Source organism: Pelobates fuscus, chromosome 1, assembly GCF_036172605.1.
Source record: "Pelobates fuscus isolate aPelFus1 chromosome 1, aPelFus1.pri, whole genome shotgun sequence".
NCBI lineage: Eukaryota > Metazoa > Chordata > Amphibia > Anura > Pelobatidae > Pelobates > Pelobates fuscus.
In genome coordinates this window covers 178,186,818-178,202,730 of record NC_086317.1, presented here as the reverse complement: position 1 = coordinate 178,202,730, position 15,913 = coordinate 178,186,818, and the positions used below count along the sequence as shown (strand labels likewise).

Here is a 15,913-nt window from a genome sequence, read left to right as displayed (position 1 = left end):
GCACGTGGGTTTTCTTGAGGCCACTGACGTAAGTGGTGGGGTGTTGGCCTCTCGGTGACGTTTACCAGATTTAAGATAGATTGGCCGTGACAGGTGAGGCCCTGACTATAACATAATGCAAGGCTCTGTTGGGCTTGTACCTCCGAGTGAGATAATGGGAGTTGGTCTTGCAGGACCGCTCAACTAAGGCGAAGAAGCCTATGAAATAACTTTCAGGTAACTTTCAGGAGGTTACTTCATACCTAACAATGGTTTGGAGAGGTTCCTATAGATCATTTTTTATAACCTTGGAATTTGTAAATGTTTCATATGCTTCTATCAAGCTAAAAAGAACTAGCACAACAAGACAAATATACATTTTTATTTAGATGACAAGGTAAATAAATTTATACTAAAATTTCCTAACCAGTATTCTTGACCTACACCGAGTTAAAATGAGATTCTTCCCCAGGAAGCGATTGCTGAGATCCTGAAGGATAAGGCTGAATGAGGAAAAGGAGACGGAAGGGAAAAAGGGGGGGTGGGGACAAGGGGAGGGAGAAATAGAGAAAGAAAGAAAAATAAACTTAAAATTATTGAAACGTGCATTATTATTTGAGAAATTAATTTAATTCCCTATTTGAACTGGTATTAACGATTGTTAACGAGTTTGACACCGAGAAAATGTTAACTGTTAAATTGATAAGTAGTTAGTGAACCTTCTCCTGAGACGGATGACATACAGCATATTTAGAGTATAGATAAGAATTCACATAAATAGTCAAACAGTAATGCCTGAAACCTAGAGAATTGTGATTGAAATTGTGAATTGTTATATAGAAAGCAAACAAATTTCAATACCTGGGAAAGAAAAATACACAAACAGGAAGCCTTCAAACAAATTGGTGTTTGTAAAATTTTGTTTGAACCTGACAGTTATGTGAAATAGCTTAGGTATAAACCACACAAATTAATACACGAATGCCGTTTGTATGCTTTCACCCATATGAATTAAGTGTCTGTAGAACACATAGATGAACGAAGCAGCTTAAAACATGCATTAATTTAAACGAACGGAGAATACAAACAAATTGATAAGAATTGTATGGGATAACGGAACTACTTACAGTTTGTAGAATGTATGCTGCTTGTGCGACGGGCCATGTTCAATTTTTTTTAAATACTCTTGAATTTGCATGAAACTAAATTAGATAGCTGTGTTTGTACAGACGGACGAAATGACGTCAGGGTCTTTGTGAACTGGAAGCAGAACAAAGCAGGGGTTACTGGGGGTTTAAATAGGACAAATAACCCCTCCCACAATTTCAGGCATATGCCTTCGACATATTTATATATATATGTATAGACGTATTGTATGTGTGAGGGGCGCAGTGTGTTGAGTGTGCTGTGTGTATGTGTGAAGGGTGCAGGGTGTATGTGTGTAAGAGGTGCAGTGGGTGTGTAAGAGGGGTGCTGTGTGTGGGGGCATTCTTATCTGCCATCACATGTTTCTAATTTTCTTTGTCAGTTAACTCACGGAGGGTTATTTTATATATTATACATATGTGTGTGTGATGTGTGTGTGTGAGGGTGCGGTGTGTGTGTCAGGGTGCTGTGTGTGTTAGTGTGCTGGGTGAGGATGCTGTTAGTGTGGGTTTGAGGGTGCTGTGTGTGTGTGTGTGTGAATATGTTTGATGTTTGTGGAGGGGGGAACAGATTTAAATATATATGTATTTTTTTAATTAAAAAAAACTTTATATCCCCACCCTTCCTTCTTACCTTAGCCTGGGAGGGGAGACGGGGCTGCTATCCCTGGTGGTCCTAGTTAGCTAGAGTTCACTCTTGCGAGATCTGAGCTTTGCTGTGGTTAGAGCTCCACAGGTCCTCTCTCGCTCCCTCCCCAGCCGGCAGACGCTTGTTAGTGCTAGTGGGCCGGTGAGGGAGATCTTCCACCTGAAGTAAGTGGATAGTTAATACATTGCTAAACAAAAATACACACATCAGTCAAGTCATAAGACTTGCTTTAACCACAGAAATCTCACTTCAACAGTGAGGATTGTTGTAGGATTCTGGGTAGGCATATGCAAATTAGCTGAACAAAGAACCACATTTTTGCCTCATAAATCCACTTTACACATGGATTCCTTGGAATATGTGTCTGCTGTATACAACAACTTTGAAACACAACTCAGGAACAGGAGCAAAGCCAGTGAACCATTCATGGACAGAGGTTGGTTACTGACTTGCAATGGAGGCTTGGCATTACTTGTAAAGTAATTGTAATTTGCATAAGCCTACCCAGAATCCCTTACAGTAGTGAGAGCACTGTTAAAGTGAGATTTATGTGGGAAAAGCAAGTCTTATGGCTTGACTGGTGTGTGTATTTGTGTTTAGCAATGTATTAACTATCCACTTACTTCAGGTGGAAGGGGTTTTCCTCCACACTTTTTCCCCACCACAACTCTGTTGGTATATATATATATATATACATACATACATACATACATACAGGGCTAGCATTACCATAAGGTGGCGCCGGCTGCTTTTTTGGTGCGCACTGGCTGTGGGTGCAATATCCAAGCTCCAGTTCAGTAATTTTCTTGGGTTTGCATGCTGCAACTGCATTCTTCAAATCCCCTCTGAGGTTTTCTATGGGGTTCAAGTCAGATGACTGTGATGGCAACTGTAGAATTTTCCAGGACTTCTTCTGCAATCAAGTTTTGGCAGAATTTGAGATATGGTACAATTTATCCAGGAGCTTTTACAATAAACAGAAGAGAATGCCTTATAGTTACACAATAAAATTCTAATTTCTAAAAATGAGGAAATTCTTAAAATGCAAATGTGTGTACTCAGGCAGACAAAGTTATACTCAGTATAAAATCACAGCATTATGTTTCATAGCAGCGAATAGTCCAAGTATAAATATATAAGTCCCAAATTGGCTGAATAATATATACCAGTCTTTTAGAGTGTGTATCATAAACCACCTTTGATCTGCTGGATGAAATAGCAAGATCAACTGGGGTATTTATGAATTTATATACTTTCAATACAAGAAAGATCGAGTGCAAAAGTAGAAAATTAGTGATAATTCAAAAAAATAGATCCAAAATGTCAGTAAATAAACCAAAACATAAAAATGGAAATGGAAATAGAATAAGGGCTAATTAGTATTGCTGACTAACAGCCAAAATGCTTAGTCTCTCACCGAAAAAAAATTTGGGCTGACAGCCTGAAAGTGATAATTGTGGCTGTAGCAATCAAAGATAAAAAATATATTGTGTTAAAGTCGTGACAGGATCCGTGTATAATCCGTGTAATGCCAATAAAAGATAAAAACTTGTAGGTGAAAAATAGAGTGTTATTTTATTTAATTAAAAAAGGTAAATCGTCTAAATATAGGTGAATAAAATATTATAGAACTGATCCAAAAAAGAAGAAAGCAAAATTGGCTAAATAACCTGACTGATGATACTGGATGGCTGTGGATGATATTCGTCTTCTACCAAGTGGGTGTTGCAGCAACCGGTGAGGACGGCGTCCGCAGTCTTGGTTAGTCCACCTCCGACCTCACATCGATAGGTGAGCCATCTCGGTGATGTTAGGCAGAAACAGTAGATAGCCAACAGATGCTTTCTCCAAACAGGCCTTAGTTCTCAAACCTTTCCAATGTGGATTGTAGCCTTACGCGTTTCAAAGGGTATTGCCCAATTTCATCAGAGGCATATCAGTACCTTGCTTAATACCAGTATATATATATCTACAAACCTACAAGTCAGTAATTGGCAATTTGCAAATCAGACATTTCAATCAAATGCGGAAAAAAATATACATAGATGAAATAAAGAAATAGCAATTTGCAAATAAGACATTTCAATCAAATGCAGAAAAAAACATACATAGATGAAATAAAGAAATAAAGAAATTTAAATTTAGATATAACATAAAATAAAAATAAAAAGTATTAGGCATAAATAAATAAGAATAGAAATCAAAAATACATGATCAGCTTATAATAAGCCATAAACAGTGCAGGGATGCGATATATGTCATTTTATCACTAAGTGTAAATCACATATAAATATAATAGTGCAATGTAACACATCCCTGTGGCTCAGGAGAATAACATCAAAAGGACCTAGATGGAAACTTAATACTTATCTTCACTTCTTCTCTAATTAAACAGAATGAAAATAACATTCATATTATAATAATAATAATTAAGCATACCTTTTGGGGAACATCAAACTTAATAAATGGAATATAACATTTATTAAGTTTGATGTTCCCCAAAAGGTATGCTTAATTATTATTATTATAATATGAATGTTATTTTCATTCTGTTTAATTAGAGAAGAAGTGAAGATAAGTATTAAGTTTCCATCTAGGTCCTTTTGATGTTATTCTCCTGAGCCACAGGGATGTGTTACATTGCACTATTATATTTATATGTGATTTACACTTAGTGATAAAATGACATATATCGCATCCCTGCACTGTTTATGGCTTATTATAAGCTGATCATGTATTTTTGATTTCTATTCTTATTTATTTATGCCTAATACTTTTTATTTTTATTTTATGTTATATCTAAATTTAAATTTCTTTATTTCTTTATTTCATCTATGTATGTTTTTTTCTGCATTTGATTGAAATGTCTTATTTGCAAATTGCTATTTCTTTATTTCATCTATGTATATTTTTTTCCGCATTTGATTGAAATGTCTGATTTGCAAATTGCCAATTACTGACTTGTAGGTTTGTAGATATATATATACTGGTATTAAGCAAGGTACTGATATGCCTCTGATGAAATTGGGCAATACCCTTTGAAACGCGTAAGGCTACAATCCACATTGGAAAGGTTTGAGAACTAAGGCCTGTTTGGAGAAAGCATCTGTTGGCTATCTACTGTTTCTGCCTAACATCACCGAGATGGCTCACCTATCGATGTGAGGTCGGAGGTGGACTAACCAAGACTGCGGACGCCGTCCTCACCGGTTGCTGCAACACCCACTTGGTAGAAGACGAATATCATCCACAGCCATCCAGTATCATCAGTCAGGTTATTTAGCCAATTTTGCTTTCTTCTTTTTTGGATCAGTTCTATAATATTTTATTCACCTATATTTAGACGATTTACCTTTTTTAATTAAATAAAATAACACTCTATTTTTCACCTACAAGTTTTTATCTTTTATTGGCATTACACGGATTATACACGGATCCTGTCACGACTTTAACACAATATATTTTTTATCTTTGATTGCTACAGCCACAATTATCACTTTCAGGCTGTCAGCCCAAATTTTTTTTCGGTGAGAGACTAAGCATTTTGGCTGTTAGTCAGCAATACTAATTAGCCCTTATTCTATTTCCATTTCCATTTTTATGTTTTGGTTTATTTACTGACATTTTGGATCTATTTTTTTGAATTATCACTAATTTTCTACTTTTGCACTCGATCTTTCTTGTATTGAAAGTATATAAATTCATAAATACCCCAGTTGATCTTGCTATTTCATCCAGCAGATCAAAGGTGGTTTATGATACACACTCTAAAAGACTGGTATATATTATTCAGCCAATTTGGGACTTATATATTTATACTTGGACTATTCGCTGCTATGAAACATAATGCTGTGATTTTATACTGAGTATAACTTTGTCTGCCTGAGTACACACATTTGCATTTTAAGAATTTCCTCATTTTTAGAAATTAGAATTTTATTGTGTAACTATAAGGCATTCTCTTCTGTTTATTGTAAAAGCTCCTGGATAAATTGTATCTTTTCTACGTTAATCCTTGGGATTTGGTGAAACCCCACTCACTCCAGTTTTTGAGCTTCCACGTATTACTCTGTCTTGTTCCCTCTTACTTTCTGATAGCCATTACTTTTGTCTTTCAGTTTTGTTTATTTAGAATTTGAGATATGCCTGGGATTGTTGGAAGGTCCATTGACGCCCAAGCTTTAGATTTCTCACAGATGGCATGAAATTTTCTCCTAGGATTTCCTGATACTTCAACAAATCTATCTTTTCTTCCACATGCTGCAGGTTTTCAGTGCCAGAGGATGCAAAGCAGCCACAGATCATGCTTTGAAGTTATTTATTAGTTGCATTTTCAGTCGAATTTGGGGAAACCACTTGAAGCATTTGTTGTGCTGAGCTATTTCAATTGCTTTTGTTTGATATCTTCATTGCAAACAACTCAAAGTCTGTAAATTTTGGGGTTGAACAATTTTAATTACAACTTTATATATATATATATATACATATCACACACAGACTTTCATATATACACATATATTTATGAAATTAACAATGTATCTGAATGTGATTCTGTACTGAGGAACCTGCTGGAATTTTCCAGTGTGTTAGTAATAACTGATTTGAAATGAATATCAATGCATTCTTAACACGTTTGTTCCTTGTGTAAATCAACACATACACACAAACATATTATGAGAATGTTGGTGGTGTACACATTTTTTAAAAAACAAATTTAAAAAAACCACATTGGATTGCATTAAAGACAATAGCAATGGCTCTCAAGTTTTTTTTTTGTTTTGTTTTTTTGTTCTGTTGGTTTTCTAGTTTGCCTTTCCTTATTTTACTTTATCCTGTATCTATCAATCTCTATCTCAGGTGGGACATCTTCTTGTTCAGACTGCCAATTGACACATGTAAACCTGAAATGCAATTCTTCTTGGAAGCTCAGAGATCATCGTTCACGTTCTGCACTCAATAAAGAAGTTGCCAAAATTACCGTAGAACTTGAAGCTGAAGTTAAACTGGATGAAGCCACAGGTGAAGGGTTATACATTTTTGAGATTAGGCATGCATGTTAACATACTATTTTAAATGGTGGCTCTATTAACTGACTTGATTTAATGTTAACAATTGTTGATTCTAGTGAAAATATCAAAACAGAATATTTTTCTGTTATAATCCATCTTGATGAATATTTGAATGCCTCAGTGCTGAAGAGTAGTCATCAAGTATTTATTACCACATAATGTTGCATATTAATGTTATGAAGATTACTCTTTTTGGACTTGCAGTATTTTTAGAGTATATCAACATTTAGTCACTCCTGGTGGAACAAGAGTTATTTAAAATTCTTAGTCATTATAACGGTTTGAAATGTTAGAATGCTTGATAAACTGGACAGTTCATAAGAGCGTTCATCTTGAAACAGGTGATTTAAATGTTGTATTACTTAGTTTGTGAAATTTGTTTTTAGCCTATTATATGAACATACCCCTGTATAAAGCACATAGATGACAGTGTAATAAAAGTACTGCTATTTTCCTCAGTCACATCCTGTCAAGTTCAGTCTTTGGCCATTAAAATTGTGGGAATAAAAGGCTATTTGTCTGCAAACGATAGCGACATCGAATAGATGTTTTCTGCTCTTGTTTTGTAAGGTGTTGTGGTGATCACTGCTGATATTGTTTGAGCTTGGTATGGTTTTGTTGTCACAATCTTCAATCACCTGTTTCCTCAGGTGACTGAAGGCTACTCTACAATGTTGGAATCCCTCTATAATATCAGCCTTCTGTAAGAGAAGCCTTCTGAGGTTCGGAAAATGCTCAATGTTCTTCCAACTTGCAATGACTTTGAATTGCCAGTGTTGAGGACTACTTACTGAGATCTTTTTGATGAAGGACTTTTGTGTGTCAGTTCCTTAATCTCGTATACAACAGTCAAGATATTAAAACAATTTCCTGAATACCCATTACAGAGTGAGTACAAGTGAAAGCATTCATAAGATCATCATAGATTGAATGAAGTTGGCTTTGAGAAGTTAGGTTAATTTGTTAGTCATTATTTTTCCTTTTTGTTTGCAAAGTCATTGAGGGGAATATTCCATACAGTATCCAATATATCACTTCTTACATGTTGTACATTTTGCAGTGCAGTGAATTTGTGAAACCTGTATTTAGTAGGACCTATATTAAGTGGAAGAAAATATTAAATAATTTATAGGATAGGCTCCCATTATTCTCTATGGAAGCCATTACCCTCTTTATTGTGATTTTTTTTTGACAAGTTTACAGCCCTGTTGCTACTCACCAAGTGCTGCTAAACCAAAATACTTAACACCATTCTTAGGGTTGGATCAATTGTTATGGATAAAGGGAGTGTTTTGGCTCTGACTAGGGTAGGAACAAGCTTAGTTTATGGTTGGTGTTAGCACTGTGGTTGAAGCTAGTGTTGCAACTAATTTTAGGACACAAGCGTCCATATTGTGGCTTGTTGTTGTTGCTTGTTTTAGGTCTAGAGTCATGGTTAGATTTGGATTTTTCATTAGTTCTGGAGATAGGGTAAGGCTTGGGGTTAGTGTCATTGCTGGATTTTGGTTGGGGCTGTTGTTGGAGCTCTGGTAGGCTTGAAACTAGGGATGGGATTGAACCTAGGGATGTTAAAGGGACACTATAGTCACCTGAACAACTTTAGCTTAATGAAGCAGTTTTGGTGTATATAACATGCCCCTGCAGCCTCACTGCTCAATCCTCTGCCATTTAGGGGTTAAATCCCTTTGTTTATGAACCCTAGTCACACCTCCATGCATGTGACTTGCACAGCCTTCCATAAACACTTCCTGTAAAGAGAGCCCTATTTAGGCTTTCTTTATTGCAACTTCTGTTTAATTAAGATTTTCTTATCCCCTGCTATGTTAATAGCTTGCTAGACCCTGCAAGAGCCTCCTATATGTGATTAAAGTTCAATTAGAGATTGAGATACAATTATTTAAGGTAAATTACATCTGTTTGAAAGTGAAAACAGTTTTTTTTTCATGCAGGCTCTGTCAATCATAACCAGGGGAGGTGTGGCTAGGGCTGCATAAACAGAAACAAAGTGATTTAACTCCTAAATGACAGTGAATTGAGCAGTGAAATTGCAGGGGAATGATCAATACACTAAAACTGCTTTATTTAGCTAAAGTAATTTAGGTGACTATAGTGTTCCTTTAACAATGTTTTTTTTTTCTATTGCTGGAGTTAGGGTTAGAATACAAGCTTGTGTAAGGTCTCGATGGAGTGTTTAAGCTGGAGAATGGGATTTGTTACGATTTTGGACTGATGTTTATGATCTAGTATTAGCTTGCTGCTAATTTGAGATATTGAACTAGGGTTAGTCTTGAAATATGTACTAGGATTACAGCTGGCATTAGTGATAAACCTTAAGCTAATTCTGAAGCTTGGGGTGCAGCTGGAGTTTGGGTGGGAGCTGTACCAGAGGTGAAGGAAATTGGAGATTATGTTAAACATTTTGTAACACTCTGATCTGTCATACTAATGTACTGAATGGAATCCATAAAGGGTGGTTCTGAAACAAATGGGAGATCAATAATCTAAAATAAAATCACTTTATTGATATCATACATTGAGAGAAGCACATTATTCATACATTGAGAGAAATCACTTTATTGATATCAAACATTGAGAAGCACAGAGAAGTTAAGGATTTAATTTTAGTCTCTAATTTGACTTTTAGCTAGGTAATATACATAAAGGGCAGTCAATCATAATAAATTCCCCTCTCATGTTACCCAAAGAAAAACAAACAAAATAAAATAAAAATAAAATAAAGGGTTTAAAGTGTAAGAATACTTTGGAGACAATACTATTAGTGATGTCCCAAACTTTTCGCCAGGAACCGTTCGCCGGCGAACATAGCTTGTTCGTGGCGAACGCGGCGGGTGAACATATGCGATGGTCGGTCCGCCCCCTATTCGTCATCATTGAGTAAACTTTGACCCTGTACCTCACAGTCAGCAGACACATTCCAGCCAATCAGCAGCAGACCCTCCCTCCCAGACCCTCCCACCTCTATGACGAATAGGGGGCGGACCGACCATCGCATATGTTCGCCCGCCGCGTTCGCCACGAACAAGCTATGTTCGCCAGCGAACTGTTCCTGGCGAACAGTTCGGGACATCACTAAATACTATTAGAGAATTTCATCTCTATCAATTTATGATTCTCAGGAAATAGTTACCATCACAAGGTATACCCAATTTCCTCTTTCAATACATTTTCGTAAACTATTGAAGTAAATTCAGCTAGGCGACTAAGGCCTTGACATCATATTTTTGGATAAGCTTTTCAAATAATGTAATAATTTTGGATAATTTAATGATTTTTCCAAAATATTTAAATATCAGAAAAAATATATATATATTATATATTATTATTATAATATATATATATAAAACAACTATTTTAAAATGTATCAATATGTTATCCAAAAATATGAATTCATTTAAAAAGCTTATCCAACAATATTGAAGGAACATTTGAGCGTGCGTTAAAGTTGGAGTTTGTGTTAAAGTTGGAGTTTGTGTTAAAGTTGGAGTTTTGTTATAGTAGGAGCATGTGTTACAGTTGCAGCTGTGTTGAGGTTAGAGCTAGGGTTGGTGTTTTGTTAAGGATGCTGCTTATTTTATGCTTGGAACTTGTCCTAGGGTCAGAGGCTTGGTTAGGGTTGCAGTTAGGTTTGGGGCTAGAGCTTGCATTAGGGTTCGAGTTAGGATAGATCTTGGAGCCAGGGTCAAAGTAGGCTCTAGAGACAGGGTTGGAGTTTATATTAAGATTGGAGGAAATGTATGAGCTACAGCTTTGTTGGGGCAAGACTTGGTATTGGGCTAGGATTAGGTTTGATGCTAGGATTAGGTTTAGAGATTGATTTAGGGCTAGAGGAACACGTATAGGCTTTAACAGTGGATGGGAATGGAATAGGGGTAATGCTAGTTTTAGTTTTGCAGTATGTGTTGGGCATGGAGTTAGAATATGGGTTAGAGCTGGGGCTAGGGCTGGAACGTCTGTTTGTTCTGAAGTAAGTGTACAGCATGAAGTAAGAATCAGAGTTAGAGCTTGGTCTTGGCTGGAGCTTGTGTTCATGTTGGAGTTCAATCTAATGCTGGTGCTCTGATTAGGTTTAGTTGTGTGGATGAGCTTGTACCTAGGGATAGGGCACAGGCTTATCTTAGGTCTGAATGGAGTGTTTGGACAGTTGGAGGGATTAGAGATTGAACTTGAGTTAAGACTGGAGTTAGGGTATAAGGGTTAGAGCTTGAACCAGTTTTACGATTGGAGCTCATTGAATTGCAGCTTTTGTTAAATTTGGAGGTAAGATTACTTACTGCTGGAACTTGTATTAGGGCTGGATTTGGGCTTGGGCTAGCGTTTTTGTTAGGTATGAAGTTTGCTTTAGAGTTAGATCTTGCGACTGCGACTGGCTTGGAGCTAGTGTTATGGTTGGATCTTGTATTAGGATTTGCTCTAGTTTTTGGATTAAAACTTGAGTAAAGGTTGTAAGTTGGTACATATAAATATATTATAAGAGCTGGAGTTTCTATTAGTTTTCACCTTAGTGTTAGGAAAAAGGTTTGAGATGGAGCTAGGTTTGGGTTTAGAATATGTTTTAGGGCAGACATTTGTGTTTTGTGTTGAAACTGGAGTGTTTCTTAGTGAAGTATTAGATTTGTAACTTGTGTAAGAGTAAGAGCTTGTATTAGATATGGAGTTTGCTTTTGACTTGGAGATTGTGTAAGCATTGGAGCGTGTGTTAGGATTTGAGTTAGGGTTAGTGTGGAGTATGTATTAGGTTCGTAACTAGACTTGTTCAATCAGATTTGGACTGAACGACTGTCTAGCCAAAATCTATATTTCTAAAGGGGCCATTTGGACATTGAAGAAATTACTATTGTGATTGCCGAGCATGTTAGTTTGATTTGTGATCAGGGCTATAAACACAGTTGCCTGGTCCAGGATGGAAAAGGCCCTCAGAGATCTCAGTCAAGCCTCGGCGACTGGGTCTGAAATGGTCCAGGGTCCCTGATAGCTATGAGTAACCAGACTAGGCGGAGGTACTCGGTCGGAGTGCTGGAGCTCAGATACACAAACAATTTCCTTATTATTATTTTTTTCTCTTTTTTTTTTTCCTTTTTTTTTTTCCTTATTATTAAGAGTTAGCCATCCTCTCCCCAAATGACCCCAAAAAATATATAAAATCCAACTTTCATACTCACACTCGCTCTCATCAAAACAAAACTGAAAAAACAAATCATATTTTTAGCTTTCATTCTGCAGGTAATAGGTCTATGGGTAGGGGGCAGAGGAGAGATTAGTATATCCACTGATTTTAATATAATTTTCTAATTATCTCCCCTCTCCTCTTAATTTTAACACTTAATTGTAAAAGCCATACCTAACATTCATACATCTGCTCTGCTCCATTCCTCCCGCCCAACCACCAGTTTCCTCGATCCTATTCCCTCATATCTCATCCACACTGTGTCTCCTTCTCTTGCTCTGTTTCTCACTAAAATTTTCCCTCTCTTCTGGCACATTTCCTCTACCCTTCAAACATGCAACCATTACCCTGATTCTAAAAAAGCCCACCTTGACACCCCATCCAACTACTGCCCTTTCTCACTACTGCCACTTGCCTCCAAGATCCTTGAGAGAGTTGTGTATGTGAGATTGACAGACTTCCTTGAATCCAACTCTCTGCTTGACCCACTTCAAACTGGATTCCACTCTGTTGAAACCACTGTGACCAAAGTATCCAATGATTATATCACTGCAAAATCCCATGGCCACTACTCTATCCTAATTCTTCTCGACCTTTCTGCTACTTTTGACACTGTTGATCATCAACAGTTTCTTCTCATCCTCCATAATCTCAGTCTACGATATACCGCTCTCTCCTGGTGCTCTTCCTACCTCTCCCAGCATTTTTTAAGTGTTTCTTTCTCTGGCTCTGCCTCTTCTACCCAATCCCTCCATGTTGGGGGCCTGTCCTTGGTCCCCGATTGTTCTGAATTTACACTGCCTCCCTTGGTAAACTCATCAGCTCCTTCGGTTTCCAGTATCATTTTTATGCAGATGACACGCACATTTATCTGTCCTCCCCTGATTTCTCACCACCCCTCTTGACTCGTATCTCTGAATACCTCTCTGCTATTTCCAACTGGATGTCTGCTCATTTCCTTAAACTTAACCTGTACAAAACAGAACGTCTGGTCTTCCCTCCATCAAGTGTTGCTACTCCCTTGTCTGTTTCCCTCCAAGTCAATGGTGCTACTATCCGCTCTACCGCACAGGCTCGCTGCCTAGGTGTTCTCTTTGACTCCAACCTCTCCTTCACCCCTCATTTCCAATCAATCACCAAATCCTGCCGCTTCCATCTCAAAAACATAGCACGCATCTGACCCTATTTAATGCCTGATATGGCTAAGGTGCTTGTCCATACCACTGTCGTCTCTCGCATTAACTACTGTAATCCGCCTCTCAGTGGTCTTATGTGTTCTCAACTTGTGCCATTACAGTCTATAATGAATGCGGCGGCAAGGCTCCTCTTCCTGTTTGCCCGCGCCTCCAACGCCTCCCTTGCCTCGCCCCTCTGTCAGTCCCTACATTTGCTTCCCTTAAGATATAGGACTCAATTTAACATCCTGATACTTGCTTACAAATCTCTACTAAATGCTGCTCCAACCTATTTATCCTCACTAATACACAAATATGACCCATCTAGGCCCCTATGCTCTGCCAGAGACCCACGTCTATCCTCTGTTCATACTCCTACCTCGCCTTAAAGACTTCTCTAGGGCTGCACCATTCCTATGGAATGCCCTTCCCCTCTCTGTTAGACTTTCACCCAGTCTCCACTCCTTCAAGAAATCTTTGAAAACGTACTTATTTAGGAAAGCATATCAATTAAACTGTGATCACCTTTCTCTCCCCGCACCCTGATTCCTCTCCTGCAACTGTCATCAAAACAACACCTAGCCTTCAGTGAATACTATCTTAGCAACATACTTTTCTACCATACCCTTACTTTTTGTGTCACTAGACCCCACACCCTCTAGCATGTAAGCTCATTGAGCAGGGCCCTCAATCCTTCTGTTCGTGTGTGTCCAACTCATCTGGTTACAAATACGTGTCTGTTAGTCCACCCATTGTACAGCGCCTCGGGACTTGTTGGTGCTTTATACATTTTAATAATATTAATATTTGAAACAAATGTAAAGGCATAATAAAATCAGAATAGTAGTAATCATTTGTCTCCTTCACAAATATTAAATTATAATTAAAGTGTAGTATTATATAGTGGTAATTGATCTGATGCCAAAAGAAAAAGTAAAAAGGTAATAATAATATCAAAAAGTATATTATAAGAATAATATCAATATACTACCATCTTAAGAAAAACAACTACATTTTAAATGCTAATAATAGGACATTAAGCTTATATTTAGATAGATTTACCTAACTGGTCGTGATATATGTATATATGTTTTTTATTTATAAAATCTAATTACATTTGGGTCATGAATTTAAATATAAACATTCTAATAAATCTAAATACATACTAGTGTCAAATATAAATTGTATATAACGTGACTCTGGATATGTCTTGCAGTTATAATTATATGTGTATACCTGTATGACAAGGAGGAAGAAAAAATAAACCTTATTTTTCTTAATTTTATGAGTGTTCAATTAGATTCAATAGAACTAGTTTATCGTGTAACATTTTTGAGTCAGAGAAGGAAAAGAGCCACCATTGTGGAAAAGTTAAAGAGCCGTGGGAAATGTCCATTTATGCTGGATTCTTTTATTCTGTAATATTTGAGTTTGTTCCATAAACATCCTTCTTGCCAGTCTTGTAGCAAATGAGATGAAGATCTTTATATTTTTATAGTTATCTCTGAGTGTGGTTTTCTTTCTAATATATTGCATAATTATATCTCTAAAATTTGAATTAGAAAAACCATACCAAGATATATCTTGGTGTATAAGCATCTGTCACCTTAAATTTGAGACACAATAAAACCTTACAAATGAGTTCACTTTGAGTTGTAGTGAAGTTATCAGAGAATCAAATAATTTCTGCAGGTATGGAACTAATTGGTCTTGAGTGATTGATTGTGATATTCCACAGACTATTACACAGGTCTGGAACTTTATTCTCCAAATATTTTATTCTCATACCGATATGTAGATTAGTTTCTTGTAGTGATTTGCTTTTAGATTGAATTTTATCCATTGTTACAGCTTGGACACTAAGTGCATTAGAAAGCTATCCGGTGTATTAGAGGGCAGTGCAGCACTGCCCCAGGAAGCACCTCTAGTAGCCATATGAAGAGTGGAGGTATCCCAAGGCTGTAATGTAAACACACAAAGATGTGTGGACTGCAAAAAGCCTGAAGGGAATGATTATCCTCACCAGAACAAATACATTAAGCTGGCATTGTTCTGGTGACTATAGTGTCCCTTTACGGTACTTTCTGGCTGAAACATGATATATTCTCTTGTGTGATTGCCATGTGCTCTTAATAAAGGAGAGTTTATTTTTCACGGCTACATTGTGAAGCCTGTCCTTCGTTGTTGATGCATATTGTGAACAGGGAAGCATCCCTATAAGAAGACGAAGCTCCACATGTTCAGTGGACATGGTGGGTGTCCAATGCTACCTAAATACAGGACTTTTTGTCAAGTCACCTTTTGCAGTGGTACTTCCCACTTCCCTTCTTCCCCTTCCCTTTTGTTTTCTTTTTATTATTTTTTCCATTTACCTTTGTTTTAACATATTGTAAAAATTGATGATAAAAAAAAAGAATAAAATACAAACAAAAATGCACCTCTTTATGAAGGCATGCCAACTAACCATACCAACTAATCTTACTGTAGTTACATACTGTTTACAGACTGTGCTGTCTATATGTATTCGATTGTATCTGGATCAAAATATATACTCTCAATTATAGATTATACACAGATATAGCAAGCAGAGAATTCCATTATAAACAGATGCATTTCATAAAAATATTTGAAGAATTTGCAAAATTTAGCATTTAAACAAATATGACAGCCAAAGTATGGCTTGGCATATAGGCTGAGTATTGGAAATGTCA

At 36.9% G+C, this 15,913-nt stretch overlaps 1 protein-coding gene across 1 annotated transcript in view; it reads left to right on the top strand.

The window, feature by feature from the left end:
* SCUBE3 (signal peptide, CUB domain and EGF like domain containing 3) overlaps positions 1-15,913 on the top strand; it is a 180,834-nt gene that overhangs the window by 141,702 nt on the left and 23,219 nt on the right. The window contains exon 16 of the mRNA XM_063453038.1: positions 6,631-6,792. Within this exon, the coding sequence (XP_063309108.1) occupies positions 6,631-6,792 (162 nt within the window). The remainder of the gene's footprint in view (positions 1-6,630; positions 6,793-15,913) is intronic.